This window comes from Cavia porcellus, unplaced genomic scaffold (assembly GCF_034190915.1).
Source record: "Cavia porcellus strain 051 isolate PalLab524CR breed Dunkin Hartley unplaced genomic scaffold, mCavPor4.1 scaffold_40, whole genome shotgun sequence".
NCBI lineage: Eukaryota > Metazoa > Chordata > Mammalia > Rodentia > Caviidae > Cavia > Cavia porcellus.
The window spans coordinates 5123076-5142234 of NW_026947523.1; the positions used below are offsets into that span (position 1 = coordinate 5123076).

General features: G+C 59.1%; 1 protein-coding gene across 5 annotated transcripts in view; it reads left to right on the top strand.

Moving 5' to 3' along the window:
* The window catches only part of Scube1 (signal peptide, CUB domain and EGF like domain containing 1), a 93089-nt gene extending 75183 nt beyond the window's left edge, over positions 1-17906 (top strand). For 4 of the 5 annotated variants that reach the window (XM_003470559.5, XM_003470558.5, XM_013153140.3 and 1 more), the window contains 12 exons: positions 5729-5848; positions 6162-6266; positions 7073-7189; positions 8923-9060; positions 10197-10400; positions 12214-12375; positions 13582-13749; positions 14115-14276; positions 15186-15383; positions 16280-16432; positions 16646-16725; positions 17093-17906. In XM_003470559.5, the coding sequence (XP_003470607.1) occupies positions 5729-5848; positions 6162-6266; positions 7073-7189; positions 8923-9060; positions 10197-10400; positions 12214-12375; positions 13582-13749; positions 14115-14276; positions 15186-15383; positions 16280-16432; positions 16646-16725; positions 17093-17245 (1760 nt within the window). In that variant the 3' untranslated portion in view covers positions 17246-17906. Of the gene's footprint in view, positions 1-5728; positions 5849-6161; positions 6267-7072; positions 7190-8922; positions 9061-10196; positions 10401-12213; positions 12376-13581; positions 13750-14114; positions 14277-15148; positions 15384-16279; positions 16433-16645; positions 16726-17092 lie in introns of those variants that run through there. The other variant, XM_063243921.1, reaches the window with a different exon arrangement.
* Positions 17907-19159: the final 1253 nt, after the last annotated feature.

Consider the following 19159-nt stretch of genomic DNA (forward strand, 5'->3'; position numbering starts at 1 on the left):
CCTTGCTGCCGTTTTGGTGTGGACGTGGGCGGGTAGCTAGGGGTGGACGTGCTGTGTGTCACTTGGAAGGAATTTTCCTGAGCGGCTGCACTGTGTTACATGCCAGCACTGTGGGACCCTTGTTTTTGACTTTTCTTCCTGCTTTCCTGGGATTAAACCCAGGGTCTTATCATTGAACTACACCCCCAGGTCTTTTCTTAAACTTTTTTTAAAATCTAATTTTAAAGAGAATGAAACGAAACAAAATAAAACAGAAGAAGCCAATCAAAACAGTGAAAGTGATACAGACATCAAAACAGGGCCATAGCAAATCAACAATGGCCACCACAGTGTCTCTTGTTATCTTCAAAACTGCTCTCCATACCATCAGACCTAATACAATCAACAAAACAGAACAGAATAAAACCAATCAAAACAGAACCTTGAAGAAAACAATAAAACCGAACAAAACAAAACAGCAAGGAAGCCCCTATTTGCTACACTGGATCCTGTTATTCTCTAAACAGATGTTCAGACTGCTGGCCTTAGGCCTGCAAAGTCAGTCAAACAATACAATAATTAAGTTGTCTTTGTGCCTCAGTTACTCTCACCCCAGCCTGTGACCCTCCAAATCAGCTGGCTGTAGGGTCGGGGCACCCTTCTTGTCTCCCAGCCCAAGTGCCAGCTGGCTCACGGGAGGGCAAACTGGTTTCTTGTTCCTCTTCCCGCCCCACATGGGGGCTGCTGGCTCACAGGGTCTCTTCTTTTTAATTTTGAGGCAAGGTCTCACTGAGTCACCAAGTTAGGTTGAACTCAAACATGCAGTATCCCACCTCAGCCGCCCAGTGTGCTGAGTAACAGTGTGTGCCCCAAATCTAACCTCTGACTTTTTCCTGATAGCCGTCCTAGTGGATGTGAAGTGGTGTCTTGTGTTTCTATTCATATTTCCCCAACGCTGAGTACCTTTCATGTGTTTGTTGTCCACCTTTCTGTGTTATATGGAGAAATGTATCCTCTGTCCTTTTGTAATTAGGTCGTCTGCATTGTTAATTGTAAGTTTTCTCTGTTTTCTCTCTGTCTTCTCTCCATCAGTCAGCCTTCTGTCACTGTAACAAAATACCGGAGGTGAACAAAGTGGGAAGAATTTATTTTGGCTCCTGGTTTCCGAGGTCTCAGTCCGTGGTCAGCTAGCTTCATTGTATGGGGCCTGGAGCCAGGCAGAGTATCCAGCAGGGAGCATGCAGTGGAGCATGCTGGGAAACAGGAAGTGGGGTCCCAGTATCTCCTGCCAGGCCAACCCCCAATATGGCCTCATGGCCTCCCATGAGGCCCAGCCACCTCCCAATACTGCCACCTGCTGGAGAGCAAGCCTTCAACACCTGGGCACTGGGGAGATATTTAAGATCCAAACACAGCAGGCTTGAGGTAATTTTCTGTATGGCGTGAGATCGAATCCAGCTTTTTTTTTAACGTGGCTGGCCAGTTGTCTTAGCATGTCTGTCGGAAGGACCTTTGTTTCCCCTGTTGAATTGCCTTGGTGTCCTCACCCAATTCCATCCTGTTGGTGTCTTCGCCTGCTCTTACAGTGATATCCACAGACTTCATTGTGTAGCATTTTACTGAGTCTTTTAAATCAGAAATGTGAGTCCTCCAGCTTCGTAGTGCATGTTCAAGGCTGTTGTTGCTGAACTTTCCTTGATTTTCCGTACGAATCCTAGGATCCATTGGTTCCTGTGACAAGTCATGAATGATACTAAGCTGGATCTGTCATGGAGCATCCAAATGCTGGTTCAGGCACGCGCTCTGCTGAAGTGCCAGGACCTGGGCAGAGCTGTGCCTTCCAGAAGGGGAAGGAGAGCTGCCCCAAGTGAAGATGAGAAGATCACCAGACACCGTGATTAGTCACTGACAGGCAGAAAACAAAACGGAGCATTGTGGCTTCGGTGTTGGTCTTTGCAGTCCTGGGGATTGAACCCAACACCTCACACATGCTGGCTAAGTGAGTGCCAGGGTCTTACTGAGTTGTCCAGGCTGGCCTCAGACTTGTGATCCTCCTGCCTCAGCCTCCCAAGTAGCTGGGATCACAGATATACACCACCACGCCTGGCTTAGTATTAGATGTTTTGAGCTCACGGGCAGGTCGTGCTGTGAGTGGCAGCCTGAGACTGAAGGGTCGTTCTCACTCAAGGTCCACAGATGGTTCCGCTGGCTGAGCAGGCCCGGGCAGAGGCAGGAGAACTCACACTGGCAGCTGGGACCAGAGGGCCTGTGGGCTGCTGGTGTCTCTGTGATGGCATTCAGACCCCAAGAGCCAAGCCTGCCCTGGGCGTGTGTTCACTCAAAAGAGCTCGTGGTAACCCAGGGACACTCAACTTGGACCCTTCCTGGGCTCTTTGCCAGTCGCTGGTGGTGTGGAAGCCTTTGGCCCGGGGACCCGGTTTCTGAATCTTGTGCAGTGCGGCCGTGTGGGGGTCCCCCAGCCATCATTCAAATCATGTGCAGGAGAATCTCCTGGGACTTCTAAACTTCAGCCCTCGTGTGCGTAATGCACCTGCCGTCCTGGTGGCAGAGCCTGCCCAGCCACAGGGCCTCTGTGCCAGACCAAGGAATGGTGCTGGGCAGGACCAGGAGCACTGAGCCAGTTAGAAAAGACCCACCAGCCAGGCATGGTGGTCACACCTGTAATCCCAGCACTCGGGAGGCTGAGGCAGGAGGATCCTTGTAAGTTCAAGACCAGCCTGCGCTACTAAGTGAGCTCAAGGCCAGCCTGAACTGCATAGCAAGACCCTGTCTCAAAAAAGACATTTAAAAAAATGAAAGAAAATGCAAGATCCAACCACGAGGGCTCCCCAGTCACCCCAAGCTCCCTGCAGCCTCATGTTGGCTTCACCCATGCTCATGCCCATCCCCTCACATATGCTCACACAAGTGGGCGTCCTGCTCTGGGGCTGCCACCCTTCCCCCCTTCCCTCTCGCCTGGGTTCTCTCAGGAAGAATGCCTGTGGCAGGGCAGGGGGCTCAGGGGACAGTGCTGGCCGATCCTGGGTCTCAGGCTGCCCCCTGCCTCCCTCTTTCAGGATGGGCGGAAGCCACAGGCCTCCTGGGTAAGGGACCAAGGGCTTCACCACGCGTGCACCATTCAGGAAAACCACAGTGAGGCCTTTGCGGCCGTTGGCTTGGCTGTGGCCAGGCTTCTGCTCAGCGTGGCCACGTCTCCTGGGCAGTGGCGGTGGAATTGTGCGTGGTGTGGGGTCCCCGTCCTGAGTTCAGCCCTGAGGCCAGGGGTGCCTGCTAGCGGTGCAGGAGCAGCGGCAGGTCCTCCCCGACCCCCGAGTGCCATCGCAGGACCCCAGCCCATGCTGCGCAGGCAGGGACTCATCTCCCAAGCCAAGGGCGACGTTGCTCTTGTGAACAGAAGCCAGCCGGCCGCTTGTCTAGGGACGTGACATCACCCCCGACTTTCTTGCTGCACACGCGTGCTGAGAAGGCCCCAGGAAAGACGTCAGAACCCCAGGGGACATGCTGGGACTCTGGAGACAGAACCCCCGGCAGGGCCTTCACAAGAACCTCAGGGCCACACAGGGGACTCAGTTCCCCGGGGAGCTTGCTTTTCCCTAGGGCCCTTGCCCCAGGCTCGGGAGTCCTGGGGAACAGAGGAGTTGGGGTTCTGTCTTTACTCGGCTGCAGGTGTTACTCTGAGCACCACGAGGGGGTTTGTCTGTTTCCGCCGAATCACTCGCTTTCTCAGACTCCTTGAAAACATCCGGGCACGTTGTCACGGCTGTCTCTCCTCTGCCTCTGCTTAAAGTAACCGAGTGAATTGTATTTACTTGGTTCACCATTTGGAACGCTTTTACTTTGTCTTTTTGAGACAGGGTCTCACTATGTGGTTCAGGCTGGCCTTGAGCTCACTCTGTAGCCCAGGCTGGTTGCAGACTCCCAAGGATCCTCCTGCCTCAGCCTCCCGAGTGCGGGGATTACAGGTGTGCATCACTGTGCCTGCTACAGTTGGAACCTTTCCCAATTGTTTTTCTCAGGAAATGCCTCTGAGCCGGCCTTAGCTACTATAGTTCCAATTTTCCTTGTTTGCTTAAGCCTGTCTTCCTAAATTATGCTGGGGGGGTGGGGGGGGTCCAGACCTTCTGGTCCTTTCTAGCTGCTGCTTTTCATCTCCTTCAACCCCAAGATCCTCACAGGTGAGCTCCTCAGTGCAGACCCAGTCACCCAGGACAGTAATTATCCGGGAACTCCCGAAACCTGGAGCAGCTCCTCGCCAGCTCCTGCACTCTGGGGAATTTGAGTTTAGCCCCTTGTAGCTCTCGCCTTGCTCCAGACCAGGCTCTAAAGTCATCGAGATCTGTCTCTCGGGCGAGAGCTCCAGGATGGTGGGTTCAGAAGGCTTGGCAAGCAGGAGACCGAGGCCAAGCACACCGGTGACTGAGGCCGACTGTAGAGTAGCCAGCACGCTGTCTCCTCACCTTCGAGTTAGCAGCGCTCATAAACTTTGGCCTGTCCTGAGCGCCATAGTGACCGATGTTATTCTAAGTGGTTGCTGCTGGTGGTGGTTTAGGTTTGGTGGCAGGGAGGAGGAGGCAGTTTGCCCTGCACCAGCGAAGCCCGAGAGTCGGGGGTCATAGCCTGAATCCATGAGGACCCAGGAGCTCTGCCAGGACCTCTCGGCTTTGGCATAAAAAACCCTCAGTGGTCCCGTAGCCAGTCAAAAGCACGCACTTAGACTGCGGTCCCAGGTTCCCCAGCCAAACAGAGGCAGGAAAGCCATGTGACCCGTGGCTGCCTGCTGTCTTGTGCTCCCAACCACGGACAAAGCAAATAGATCACTCTAGTGGCATCTTGGCAGAACAAGACTGTCCTCACGAGGGCTTCCTCGGGGGCCGGGGGACGGTCCCTTCGTCCTCAGCAGAGAATCCTTCAGCCACCGTGCAGCCTCAGGGCCATGGTAGGGTGGGAAGCATGCAAGTCTGGGGTCTCCACCCAACAGGCCAACCCCGAGCACTGGGGGTAAAACTGCACATGCATCAGACGAGAGCCAAAGAAAAGCAGCGTGGGGGTTCAGTCCCGGGTACGGAGTGGGGTCTGTTATCCACACCAGCGGGCAGGGAGCCCAGTAAGGCAGAGCAGGGATGGGGTTCATTCTCTGGGGAGCCACACCCCACACCTCTCTTAGGGCCACGCACAGGACACAGGGAAGTGAGGGTGGCAGCTTCCGAGGGACCTGAGCTCTCTCCGAGGTGTCCTAACAGTGCCTGAGCCAGCCGCAGGGGGGCTGGTGGAGCCTGGTGCCCCCTTACTTGAGGGCACCCCTCCTGCGGTGAGGGACACTGATGAGCTGGCTCCCCCAGGGGCATCAAATCAGGGTCTGGGGACATTTTCTGTCCTCTAGTGACAAATCCACGCAGCGTCCTGAGTGCAGTCTCTGGCCCATGCCTCAAGGTTGTGTCCCCACTTGGTGCTGCCCCTCTCCTCCAGATGGGCAGGGATACTGGCTCAGGGGACCCAGCCCTGTCCCCTAGGAGACTCCCCCTGGGGACAACCTGAGCCTCCTCAACAAGGCAAGAGTCTGAAGGGAGAGGGAGCGGGCCTGATGCCTGTGTCCCCCATAGCCAAATGGACCTGGCCCCAGCATCCTCTCCACGTGCATCAGGCCCCGGCAGGGAGGGCGTTGGGGTCCTTGGTGCCCCTGCGTAGTGGCCTGCAGCCCGGCCACACACTCTGCCTTCCTTCTCCTCAGAGACCGGCGAGTGCCTTTCTCGGGCCCAGGGCTCCCCACAGGCCCAGCTGTCCTGCAGCAAGGCAGGCGGTGTGGAGAGCTGCTTCCTGTCCTGCCTGGCCCACACCCTCTTTGTGCCAGGTAACTCCAGGCTCTCCGGGGGTGGCCGGTGTTGGGGAAGGGGCTGCTTCCCTGGAGTCCCTGCTCCCTGCTGCTCTCGAGGAAGACCCTGACCTAGTCCTCCTGGGCATGGGGCCACCTGTCCGTTGGGCTCTTTAGGGTCTGGGCTCCTCCCTGTCGAGCCACTTACTGTGGGCATGTGGCAGGAGCAGGCTTGCAGAGGGGTCCATCCTGATCTTGGTCTCATTCAGCAAACCCCTCAGAGGCCTTGAGGATCTGGGGTCCTGGAAGGGAGTTGTGCCCAGGCCCCCCTCACCCACTGGCCTCTCCTCAGACTCGGAAAACAGCTACATCCTGAGCTGCGGAGTTCCAGGTCTCCAGGGCAGGACACAACCCAAGCACAATGGCACCAGTGCCGGCTCCGGGCCCGGTTGCTCAGGTAGGCCCCGGCTGTCTAGGCCACGCACCCTGGGGTGACCCCTCGGCTTTGTGTCCGGCACCATGCTGTAGGGATGGAGGGGCAAAGCCCAGGGAAGGCTCAGGTCAGGACCCAGTTTGGCCCAGGATCCCAAAGGCAGGGCAGAGCCAGGCCGTGGAAGCCTGGATGCTGGAGCCCAAGTCTCAGCCCAGCACAGTGGGCCACAGAAGGCCGTTCTGGCCCTGGACTCCGGGAGACCATTCGGAGAGGTTCTGAGCGCTCTGAGGCAGATCTCCCTGGGAATCCCTGCCCTGCAGGTTTCCAGGCACAGCATGTGCCAGCCCTCAGCCCTGCCAGGCCTCCTGCCACTCGGGGCAGGGTGTGTCCTCGCTGCTGAGATCACTGGCTGTGATGCTAAGACCAGGGATCACAGGACTCTGTAGGAACCCAGGATTCTGAGCGCCTGGGTATTTCAGACCCCAGCCCCTGCCCCTCCTTCTCTTCCTAAAAAGCCTGAGCCGTGCCTGTGGCTTTGGCAGGGAAGCAGGAGGTAACGGTATTCCTCTCCTGCTCCACAGAGGGCCTCTTGGCTGGACGGCCCTGGGCTTGAGCCTGACCTCCACAGCCCATGTGGTCATCTTCTGCAGCCTTGTCCAGAGGCACAGTTCCCCAGCCGAGAGGGCTTTTAGGGGAGAGTGGCCCACACCAAGCCCCAGCCCCAGCCCCACCTCGGGGTGGGGGTGACTCTCCCCGGGGAGCTCCCATCCCCTACCACCTCCTTGCCCACAGGAGAGGCCACCCCCTGGGGGAATTTTGGCTTTTCCTAGATTCTCCCACTGCCCCCATCAAGCAGAAGGCCCGCTTCAAGACCAGGGATGCCAAGTGCCACCTCCGGCCCCGCAGTCGGGAGCGAGCAAAGGGGACCCAGAGGCTGCCACTGCTGGGTGAGTGTGCCACCCTCACTGCCTATGAAGGGGGAGCAGGGGAGTCCCCAGGCCTGCAGCTGGGCCCCTGGGCAGGTGGGGCTGGATGTTCAGGGGCAGGGGTCACAGCCCAAGGGTTCAGGGTTAGGGCCCTGCAGAGGCTGGCCCTGTCTCATGAGAAGGAAGCCAGCTCTTGAGCCAGAAATTCGGGTTCCGCAGGGTCTCAGTCACTTCACTCATCACCAAGACACAATACTAAGCACCCACCACGCAAAGTGAAGGTTTGTCTCGGCTCACACCTTGCGGAAGTTCCAGTCCTTGCATGGTCAGTTGGGTCCAAGGCAGGAGAGCACAGCAGAGGGGCCTGGCGGAGGAGAGCTGCCCACGGCATGGAGGACAGGAAGCAGAGAGCAAAGGGGGTGGGGGAGAGAGAGAGCCGAGACTGAATATTGTAATCCCTTTTCCAATCCTCACAATCTAAAAAGTTATATTTACAATCCCACTGACACATTACTGGAATCCCAGAAAGTTAATGCCATCTCCAGTGCAACCCACGGCGAGAAGAAAGATACCAAGGCATATTCAAAGTTAAAGGCAGCCAAGGGGTTCCAAGGCCGATCCCCGTGAGGATGTGCAGACGAAGGCCCTGATCCTGGCCTCTCCCCCAATTTATTATCTCGAGGAGGAGGAGGCAGCTCGAGGATGAGTTAGGATGGGAGGACTGAGGTTAGTGGAGCTGGCTGGCCAGGTAGGGAGAAAAGCGGGCAGAAAGATCAATCTGCGTAATTCAATTTAGGTAACATTGGAATGGTTTCAGGAGGCTGTTGCTTCAGTCGCTGAGATGTAAACTTTTGTGGCCTGGGGCCTCACAGCCTCTTACTTTGAGGCTGGAGCTGACTGGCTCTGCCATCCCACCGTGCTCATCTTTTACAGAAATCACTATGCAAAGAAACAGGAGACTGTCAGACTGGCCTTAGGGATTCCGTGTCAGTACCTGAGCCGGCCTTATCTGCAATGCTTAGAGCCGAGTGAAGAGGAGGAGATAGCACAGCCAGCTCTGTACACGTCAGTCTATGGAAGGAGGCCTTGATTTAACCACTGTTGTGGCAGTTGTTCTGCATTCAAGGGGAGGTGCTCCTACACCGTGGTGACCAGGAAGCAGAGAGCAGAGAGGAGTGGGAGGGAGAGAAACCCAGGCCCCAGGGACCACCTCTTCCAGCCAGACACCACCTCCATCAGCAGAGCAGCCATGACCCAGCCATGACCCTCCCAATCCAACCGCCTCCCGGAAGCCCTGCCTGTGCACACATGAGGCTTTGGGGGGACATCTAGACCCAAACCATAACACCCAGCTTCCATGGGGGCGCTTGTCCTTGCCCCCCTGAAGTTAAATGACCACACAGCAAGGGCTTTCCACGTGGCCTGGCTGGGCCCCGTGGATGGAATTAGGGTGCTCACTTGGTGACCATTCTTGAGCTGCAGGCTTAGCTGTGGGGGAGAAAGGATGGCGTCTCCACTGGGCAGAGCCTCTGGAGGCCCCGTGCTGGGTTCATGGTCTCCTTCGTGAATATACATGAGGTGCCTGCATGAGCAGTGCAGGACCTGGCTCAGCCACCAGGTCCCCGTGAGGCCCCCAGCCAGCCCTGACCTTCTCTAGCCTCAGTTTCCCCATCTGCTCCATGGACTCTGGGCCCAGAGGGACCCTGTTCCCTGCCCTGGCCACCTTTACCACAGCGCCACCCTCCGTTATCCAGACAACTGCCACGTGGCTTCCATGACCCTCAAGTGTGATTCCTCCAAGAAGCGGCGCCGAGGCCGCAAGTCCCCGTCCAAGGAGGTGTCGCACATCACCGCGGAGTTCGAGCTGGAGCTGAAGATGGAGGAGGCTTCAGGTGGGTGAGGGTCACCCGTGAGCTGCCAGGGACCTGGGGGAGCTGTGGGGGGTGTGCGCCGGTGAAGCCAGGCTCCCACCAGAGCCATGGCAACAGGAGGTGGAGGTCAGCCAGCCAAGCAGGGGACACTGCACAGCCAGGGACAGTGACGGCAGAAGAGCTCCGTGCCCAGGGGCAGCTGTGGCCTGTCCCCACCTCCACACGTCACGGGTGCCAAGGGCCACCTTTCCTGCCAGCAGAAGGGCAGCGACCCTGCCATGCACTTCACAGCAGCGCGTTCCTCTAGGCTGCGAGTGCTCGGCAAGTGTGTGTGGTGTGTACCTGGCTTTGGGCGTGGGCACCGTGGCCCCTTCTGGGATAGCGCTGCAGCCACGCAGAGGCAGGTGTGCACACAGGCTACCCAGAACTGGGTGACGCCAGGGGTGGCCAGGCGTGAAGACCAGAGGCCGAGATCTAAGGCCGAGAACCCCAGGACAGGGTGCAGGAAGCCTTCCCAGGACAGCAGCCTCTGAGTCAGAGCTTAAAGGGGAAGCTCACTGGATGAAAGCAGTGGCAAGGGGCCGGGAATAGAGCTCAGTGGTGTAGGCACCTGCCTGCCAAGCCTAAGGTCCTGAGTTCGATTCCCGGTACCAAAAAAAAGAGGTGGCACAGAATGGCATGTAGGCAGGAGAGTGGATGGGCCCAGCCACAGGGGTCACATAGACTAGGGTGTTTCAGGAAGTAGGGGGAGATGGGCAGGTGGCTAGAAAGTGGGGTTCACAGTGTCTGGGTGCCAGTGGCTAAGGCAGGTGGGGGCCAGACCTCAAGGTGCTTAGGTTAGAGACAAGGCCAGAGAGCTGGACCTGATCTGGGGACAGTGGCAGTCCTCAGTGCGTTTGAGTCTCACACATACACACATGCACCCCATGAGCTGTGTCCTGGAGGTGACCTGCTGCTATGGACGGAGGCCTCGATTGTCCTTGAGTCACACCTCTCGGATCCCTGGGCCTCTGGTCCTTGAGCTGGACGCTGGCCCAGGCTGCTGCAAGGATGTGCTAGGGGTCAGGGGGGCACGCAGCCCTCCACACCCAGCAGGGCCTGGCGCAGAGTGGGCAGCTGCCAGCAGAGGTGAGTGCTGCTCCCGCTGTCACCCGCAGAGGCCTGCGACGAGACCTGCATCCGGAAGCAGGCGGAGCAGAGCTTGCAGGCGGCCATCAAGACCCTGCGGAAGGCCATCAGCCGGCAGCAGTTCTATGTCCAGATCTCAGGCATGGAGTACGAGGTGGCCCAGCGGCCAGCCAAGGCTCCAGAGGGACCAGGGACCTGTGGCACGGGCCAGGTGCTCCAGGACGGCAAATGCGGTGAGTGTCCACTCAGTGGCCCTCGTATGTGCAAGCCCCAAGGAGCAGGTGGAAAGGTCAGGCTTGTGGCAGGGACCAGCAGGGGGTGCTCTGGGGCCTACTACAGGTAGAGTTGGCATCATCCACCCGACAGTGTGTAGCTGGCAGCCACAGCCACACCTTGGAGCTCAGCTCAAAGCTGAGACTGTGGCCTGGGCACAGTGAAGGGACCAAGGGCCTCTTTCCGTTATTTTGATTTATTTGGGGTATTCCTAGCTTGCAGGAACATTGTCAAATGGAACAAAAAAACACACAAGTTTTCCTCACCTACATTTCCCTGTTGCATTTGCTGGGTTTGCTCCGGGAGGCTTTCTCTCCCAGGTATGTGTACGTGTGTAAGTGTACATGAGCATCTGTGTGCAATCCATACACCCCATGACATCTTTTTTTTACCTTCAGACTGGGGATTGAACCCACAACCTTCACTCTGAGCTACGTCCCTGGTCCTTTTTGAATTTTTAAGTTTGAGATGGCCACTAAATTGCCCAGGCTGGGCTTGAACTCCTGACCCTCCTGCCTCAGCCTCCCAGAAAGCTGGGATTACAGGCGTGTGCCACCAAGCCAGCGACTCCAGTACACTCAGCAGCTCTCCCGACCCTGTCCCTGGGCCCGGCTCGTATCCAGGGATGCAGGTCACACCTCTGCGGTCCCCGGGGTCCAGGCAGCCCTCTCCTGGTGTGGCACGCCTGTCTCTGTAGGCTGACCCTTGGCGCTGTCCACCATGGTCTCCTGGTGACAGCTGGGGCCTGGCATGTCGCAGGGCAGACAGACCTCGGCCACCATGCCTGGTCTTCTGCCCAGGGAAAGTGCTGAGGGTCACCGGCTCCTCCTCCTCCGCTGCTTGCCCGTTGCCCCTGTGATGGAGGAGGCTTTGCTGAGGACGGATCCTGGGTTTCCACCAGGATCCTGCTCCTTGGGGCTCCCACCCGCCACCCCCAGCTTGCCTTACCGTTTCCCACCCGGTCAGGACATCTCCGTTCTGTCAGCTCCACTGCTTAGCAGTCACCCATGAGAAAGAGTTCCCGCTGCATGCCTGTGTGTGTGTGTGTGTGTGCGTGCATATGTGTGTGCACGTGTGTGCGAGCATTGTATATGGGTGCATGCACGTGTGCACCTGTGTGTAAGGAGGAAGACTGAGGGCTTTGCCGCTCACACTGGATTCCCCAGGGCCTCCCCTCAAGGTTCCCTCTGGCCTCCCCAAGCCCTGTCCACAGACGCCTCCTCCAGCAGAGGAACGCGATCCCTTCCTTAATCTGCCGACTTCCTGTTTCCGCCTCTCCTCATGGATCTCCTCGTTGGCCCGACTAGCCCATCCCCTGGCCCTCTGTCCCACCCACAGCTCCCCATTATTCCCCCAGCAGCCTCTGTCCAGCTCTAGGCCACCTATCAGTGTCCTCATGAAACCCCCAGGCGCCATTCCGCCTGGCATCCTTGGGTACCAGCTCTGACACAGGAAGGGGACGGGGTGGGGGAGTCTGGAGAAGTGGCTGTGGCACGTCCAGGTGGAGATTTCCAGAGACAGCGTGGTACACGGCCAGCACATCTGTCCGGGGGGCAGGATGTGGGGCAGAGGGACCATGGGCAGGGCTGGAGGGGCCCAGAGGACCCGGGGTCCTCGTGGATGATGGCAGCCACCAGGGCTGCCTGGCTCTCCCAGGATGGACTGGGCCCTTGGGTGCGGTATCCACAGGGGCGTGGCTGGGTGGGCACCTGGCAGGCAGTGCAGCCCACTGCCCGCCATCGCCCCAGCCGTCCCTCCTCTCTGCCTCCTCAGTGGCCTGCGGACCTGGCACCTACTTCAGTGGAGAGCAGGGCCAGTGCGTGCCATGCGTGTCGGGGACCTACCAGGATCTGGAGGGCCAGCTCAGCTGCACCCCATGCCCCAGCAGCGATGGGGTGGGGCTGGCCGGTGCCCACAATGTGTCACAGTGTGGAGGTGAGTGTGGGTGTGGGCCCAGCTGGGAAGAGGCGAGCCGGGCCCCTTGCAGAGGCCCCCAAAGCACAGGCGGAAGCCGTGCATGGCCACGGAGTGTGATGCTGTCTACAGCACAAATCTCCTCAGTTACCACGCAGGCACCACTCAGACGGGGCACGTATGGTGGCTCCCAGGGCACCCCGTGCCTCAGAGAACCCCAAGTTCCCCGAGTGCTAGGCGTCAGGCAGCTTGCTAGACATTTCCCAGTGTGCACGTAGCCCGTGCCTTCCGGACCCAGCAGGGCTGTGGTGGGGCCATCGAGGGCACCATGGCTAGACCACTCTATCTTCCTCAGAACCCGTCTCCGGGCAAAAGCCACAGGTGTGCTGGGTCAGGAACTTTGCTCTACAAAAGAACTTCACAATTTTGGATCAGGCATGGTGGTGTTGACCTGTAAATCCCAGCTACTGGAGAGGCTGAGGCTGGAAGATCACAGGTTCAAAGTCAACCTGGGCAACTTAGCGAGACGCTGCCACCGAACACAAAGTAGAGTGTAGGGGCCGAGGATTTAGCTCAGCGGCGTAAGTGCCTACCTGGCAAGCACTAGGTCGTGAGTTCAATCCCCGGAACCCAAAAAATAAATAAATAAAAAGGGCTAGGCCAGTGCTGCCTGGGTTCAATCCCCAGTGTCACCAACCACTACACACACATGCACACACGCACACACACATGCACACAAACAAAATAGTTTTCCCCATAGCTGGTTGAAGCAGGGCCTTCTTTCGGTTTACCAAGCGCAGTTTGGTTTTCACAGGGCTTTAACCACTTAGTGCCCCCCCAGGCCCCTGTGAGGGTCACAGTATCCCAGCAGCCTTTTCTCCTCAGCCCTGGGAAGGGGGTTCCTGGGGGGAGCGGAGACCTCTCCAAGTGTGGCTGCCCCTGGAGTGGGAACTGTCAGAGCTTGGGGTGACCATGGGGGGAAGAGTCCCCAAGTCTGGGCTGAGAGGACCCAGAACCCACTTCCCTCCTGTGCGGGAACTCCTGCACACTGCCCCCTGCTGGACTACAGAACATTCTTTATGTTGAGCTGCAATCAGCTCTCACAGGGTACCCTGCCTTGGTCCCACAGGGGTGCCAGGCTTTGCCAGGCCACCCCACCCCACCCAGAGCCTGTCCCAGGGTCCAGACCACCAGCACCTGGTCTGAGCCACAACCTCTGACCTGCAGGCCAGTGTTCCCCAGGCTCCTTCTCAGCAGACGGCTTCAGGCCATGCCAGGCCTGTGCCCTGGGCACGTACCAGCCTGAGCCTGGGCGCACCAGCTGTTTCCCCTGTGGCGGGGGGCTGCTCACCAAGCACGAAGGCGCCACCTCCTTCCAGGACTGCGAGGCCAAAGGTAAGGGGGCCCACTGCCAGCCCGTGCACCTCCGGTCCCCTACAGGGACCCTCAGACTGCCGGGCCTTGGGTCTGACCCCTCCACACTTTCTCCCCAGCTGGTAACCCAGTGTCCCTGGGATGCCAGGAGCCACACAGTCCTCTATGTGCCTCTGTCTTGGGCCCCTCCTCATGCCATGTCCAGTACACAGCTCTCGCACTGTCCTTGTGTCCGAGCTAGGGCGGCCACTCAGTCTCCTGACTGTCCTGATCTCATGGAGGGGAAGGCTTTTGGGTGGGGGAGGTCACAGGGGAGGGCAGGGTGGTTCCCCCCACCGTGCCATGGCCTGGTGCACCAGACCCTCATCGTGTGTCCCCATCTACAGTGCACTGCTCCCCTGGCCACCACTACAACACTACCACACACCGCTGCATTCGCTGCCCTGTGGGCAGCTACCAGCCCGAGTTCGGGCAGAACCACTGTATCACCTGCCCGGGCAACACCAGCACTGACTTCGATGGCTCCACCAGTGTCACCCACTGCAAAAGTAGGTGTGGCAGGAGACAAGGCAGGCGGGGACAGGGGAGGTCGCATCTCGCCCTCTGAGAGGAGGCTCTGTGGGATGCCTTTGGGAAGCCTGTGTCCATCCTGAGCCCTAGCCCAGAGGGGCAGTGCCCACCTGGCTCGCTGTCAGGATCGCACCATGGCATTGCTTCCCTTGCTCACTAGATGTGGCCTGCGCCCAGGAGTCCAGGCCTAATGGACCGAATGCTATGTGCTGTGCAGTCTTTCTGCATTTTACCTTTTGCTAGCCCATTCCCTGTGGCCACGGGTCGTGTCTGGACTACCTAACAGCCTGGGAAAGGGCACAGTGTCGCCCCTGCAGCGGGGCACACGACCCTCAGAACAGGACAGCAGAGGAGTCCACAGATAGAGGGTTTCAACTCCTGATGGGTAAAAGCTTCTAAACGCTGGGGGTGGGAGGGAAACATCTCCCAGAAAGCTTGACCCGGAAGGTCCTGAAGCAAGAATTATAAGAGCTGAATATATATTTCATACTTAGCATTCAATTCATTTTGCAGAACTGACTTCCTTAGACCTTTAAGGCTGGGAACCATTCAGCTCATAAAAACGCCACCTCTGGCCTCTCCATGCTCTTAGTAAAGAAAGGAGAGCGTTTATCTGTCCCCTGGCTGCACTGACCGCCTGTGAGCGCTTGTCCCTGGCGGGGAGGGTGCCCAGGCCGCAGCCGGGGGGCTCTGCAAAGGTGTCTGCCGCAGCAGATGGGAAACCAGGGGAGGGCGGGAAGAGCTTCATCCCTGGGACTCGTGAGCCAGGCAGGGCCTGGGCCAGGGCTGGTGGGCATGGCAGGGCCAGGCGGAGGCAAGGCCAAGGACTCAGCTGGCCCTGCCTGTCCAGCCCAGCCTGACCGGATCCCCGGTCCCGGTGCCAACAGACCAGCACTGCGGTGGTGAGCTTGGTGACTACACGGGCTACATCGAGTCCCCCAACTACCCCGGCGACTACCCAGCCAACGCGGAGTGTGTGTGGCACATTGCGCCACCCCCCAAGCGCAGGATACTCATTGTGGTCCCTGAGATCTTCCTGCCTATCGAGGACGAGTGCGGTGATGTCCTGGTCATGAGGAAGAGCGGTGCGTGCTGGCCTCGGGGCTGGGGCTGGGGACAGACTGGTCTCAGCCACACACCAACACCCTTGCTCGGTCAGGTGCCCGGGGTCAGGGCAGGGAGGAGGTGGCACAGGGCATGAGCTTGGGCGTGGCTGTTGGAGCAGTGTGAGGAGGTTCCAGGAAGCTTAGAGGTGGCCTAAACAGGACCTAGCCAGGCCCAGGTGTCCTCCTGGCTGGGCCATCCTGCCAACTGCAGTGCCTCCCTCCCCCTGCTTCCTGTCACATACCCCTGTGATACCCCAGAAGTGCCTTCCTCCTCCCCTGGAGGCTTGGGTGAGCCAAGGGCCACCCAGGCGCACTGTGGAAGCTGAAGAGTTGAGCAGGGGCACCTTCCACAGGGCCATGGGCAAGCGTGTGCCCGAGTCCTGCCTGTGGGAAAGGAGAAGCAGCTGGGCGCCCCCACAGGGAGCTAGCAGAGGCCTCCAGCTGTGTGGAGGCTTTATTCACACCTGCTTAGTGAGGCTGCTGAACCAGAAAGGGTGAGGGAGCCGCCTGGGGTGCCTCATGGACCCGAGCCTGGACCAGAGCCACGGCCCCACCCAGCCCTGTCGCTGTGTCCTCCACCCACAAGGGCTGCTGCCCAGAGCTCACTTACTTCCTGGGGCGCCCAGGAAGGCTCCCTGGGGAACAATGGGGCTGGCTCCTGGCTCAGAGCAGGTGGGGACTCCCAAACCTGACCCCAGGTCGCCATTGAGACCCACGCAGCCCCCTTAGCTTAGAAGGACCAGGAGACCTGGAGCAGATGCTAGGGAGGAGCTGAGTGTGTGGGGGACCAGGCAGTGCCAACTGGGGGCCACCTGGGTGGGAAGTTGAGGCCCTGCAGGTCTGGGGCGCCTCTGGAATGGTGCGGCTCCCTGCAGCCTCCCCCACCTCCATCACCACCTACGAGACCTGCCAGACCTACGAGAGGCCCATCGCCTTCACCTCCCGCTCCCGGAAGCTCTGGATCCAGTTCAAATCCAACGAGGGCAACAGTGGAAAAGGCTTCCAGGTTCCCTACGTCACCTATGACGGTAAGGCGGGACCCTCACAGAGCCACCAGTGAGGCTGTCCTTGTCCCCGCAGGGCTTGGAGGGTCCACAGGGCAGCTGTCCCTGGAGGAGGGACACCACAGGGGGGAGCCTCGGGTGCCACAGCCCCGGGCAGAGCTGCGCCAGAACCAGGGAGGGCAGGCCGCAAGGAGAGGGTTTTAAGCCCTGGCCTTCCCCTGTGCCCCCGCTGCCCAGAGGACTACCAGCAACTGATCGAAGACATCGTGCGGGACGGGCGCCTGTACGCCTCGGAGAATCACCAGGAGATCCTGAAAGTGAGTGACTGAAGGGGACTCCTGGTACAGGGTCGGGGCTGGCACATCTGCCACCCCAAACCAGGAGGCCTGGCCCTGGGACCTGGCCGCAGGCAGGTTCTCAGCCGTGCTCTCCTGCCTGTGGAAGGAGGGCCTTCTCAGGGCGGGGTCTTGCAGGCGGCAGACCCCATCCACTGTCATTGCACTTAGAGCCCCTCTGCACTGGGCCTGGGCTCCCTCTGCAGCCGCTGCAGCCTGGAGCTGCAGAGCCACTGTCCGTACAGGGAGGCTGTGGACATCACTTAGCAGCGCCGGTCAGAGGCCTGGGGATTGGCTCTGAGCATTTGCAGCCCCCCCCACCCCTCACCCCTCACCCCATGTCTTGCAGGACAAGAAGCTGATCAAGGCGCTGTTCGATGTGCTGGCGCACCCCCAGAACTACTTCAAGTACACTGCCCAGGAGTCCAAGGAGATGTTCCCGCGCTCCTTCATCAAACTGCTGCGCTCCAAAGTGTCCCGGTTCCTGCGGCCCTACAAGTAACGCTCAGTGCTGTCCTGCGGGGACGGCGACCGGGAGGGAAGACTCCTTTCCCTCCGAGGAGGAGCGGAAGGCGGCCCCCTAGGCTCTGTGTCACCTCGGGAGAGCCACGATGTGTGTGGGAGAGCCATGGAGGACTGGGACGGAACCCAGGCCTCCCCAGATGACCTGCCGTCCCAAGGGGGGGCACTCCCTCCTTTCACCTCTTCATTTCCAAGACACCCAGAACGGGGCCTCCTGAGCCGCTCTGGCGGGATGCTGACTGGTCGTGACATGCCACGCCCACCTCACGGTGGCCAGCGAGCGCGCACCCTACAGGCGACATCTCAGGAGAGAAGGACTCAGCCGATGCTCTCCCCGGGACACCGGAGGCAGGACGCTGGTGCTCCCCACACCGGAAGGAAGGCCAGGGAAGGAGGGGCTTGGGAGCCTGCGGCGATGCCCACGGGGCTGCCGCGTCCTGCAGGCTCCTCTGGTCACAGGCACAGCATGTGGTGCCCAGTTGCTGGGCTCTAAGGACACCCTGATGGATGGAGCAGAGCTGCGAGGGGAGACACAGGTTTTGCTTTCCCTTGCTAGGACATCTAATTACTATATATATATGGATATAAATACAAGATTTTATATATATATTATATACTTCTATTTGTGGGTACGTTAGGAAGATGCTCCTTAGTGAATGTCAGTATGGGTTGCTGCTGCCAGCCTGCCCGGAGGGTTAAACCGCTCCTCCTGCGACTGGGGTGCCAGGAGAACCAGGCTGGCCCCAGATGCGCTTAGGAACCAGACTTGGGGGCTGCTGGAACATCAGCCCCACCCCATGCCCCTCATCACTGCCTTCGGTGGGACCCCAAGGACGGCAGCCTGCCCCCAGCCACAGACTTCGCAAGGGGCCTGAAGTCCAGCCCTGTGGCGACCCTCCCCGGGTGCTGTGTGGTGCCCACAGATCCCCAGGAAGCAAGGTTTTTCTCAAGGGGGTGCAGGCTGTGCTGGCCAGGGAGCCTGGAACAGCCACCCGCTCCTCGCCTGTCCCGGAGGAGGACAAGGCGGGGCGTGGTCTCCTTTCTGCCACTCGGTGCCGCCTGTCTGAGTCTCCCCTGGACACGAGAAGTCTGAGTGCAACCAGGAAGCCAGTGCCTGCCTGGGACACAGCCACCTGAGACCCATGGCGTGCGGGGCCTACATATCCTCACTGCTCGTCGTACTGAGCTGTAAGGTGTGCATCACAAATAGTCCGTCTTTTTCAGGTTAACAAATACTAAAAATTGCAAGAGACACAGGAAGAATCTTCAAGTGAATTCCAGCCACTGATTCTAAGTGGCCGTTGGGGCTCCTGCTCCCAGCCCTGCCTGACGGATGGGAGGTCTGAGAAATGCACATGACCCACTGAGACAGTGTCGAGACTGGCAGGTGACCGAGGTCATGAGGCTACGGCCTGATGCAGGGTCTCACACATCCTACAGTCCAGAAAAGGGGCCAGAACTCAGGAATGAGCACCGTTACATGCATCTACCAAGGCTGAGCCCCCGCTGCCACCAGCCGCCTTCTCCGCTGAGTCCCAAGCAGAGGATGATGGTGGCTGGGGTCTCTGCACTTGCTGATAGCCCTGCCAGGGGCCACACTGCTCCTCTACTGGTCACTGTCCCTGCTGGCCTGCCTCAGTTTCCAGCAGATATCCCTCCCTTTATCGGGTCCCAGAAACAAGAGCAGATGGTGAGTGCCCCACAGAGGACCCTGTGAGGGGCTCCGCCTCTTTATTAAGGCTCCCCCTGGAAATGGGGCCCACAGGATGTTCAGAGAAAGATCAGAGGGGACTTCTCATGAGAACCACCCCACAGACCATGAGGCGAAGCTGTTCTGCGAGGCTCCCTGTGCAAGCTGGGAAAACAGGAAGCTGGCAGCGTGGTTCAGGCTAAA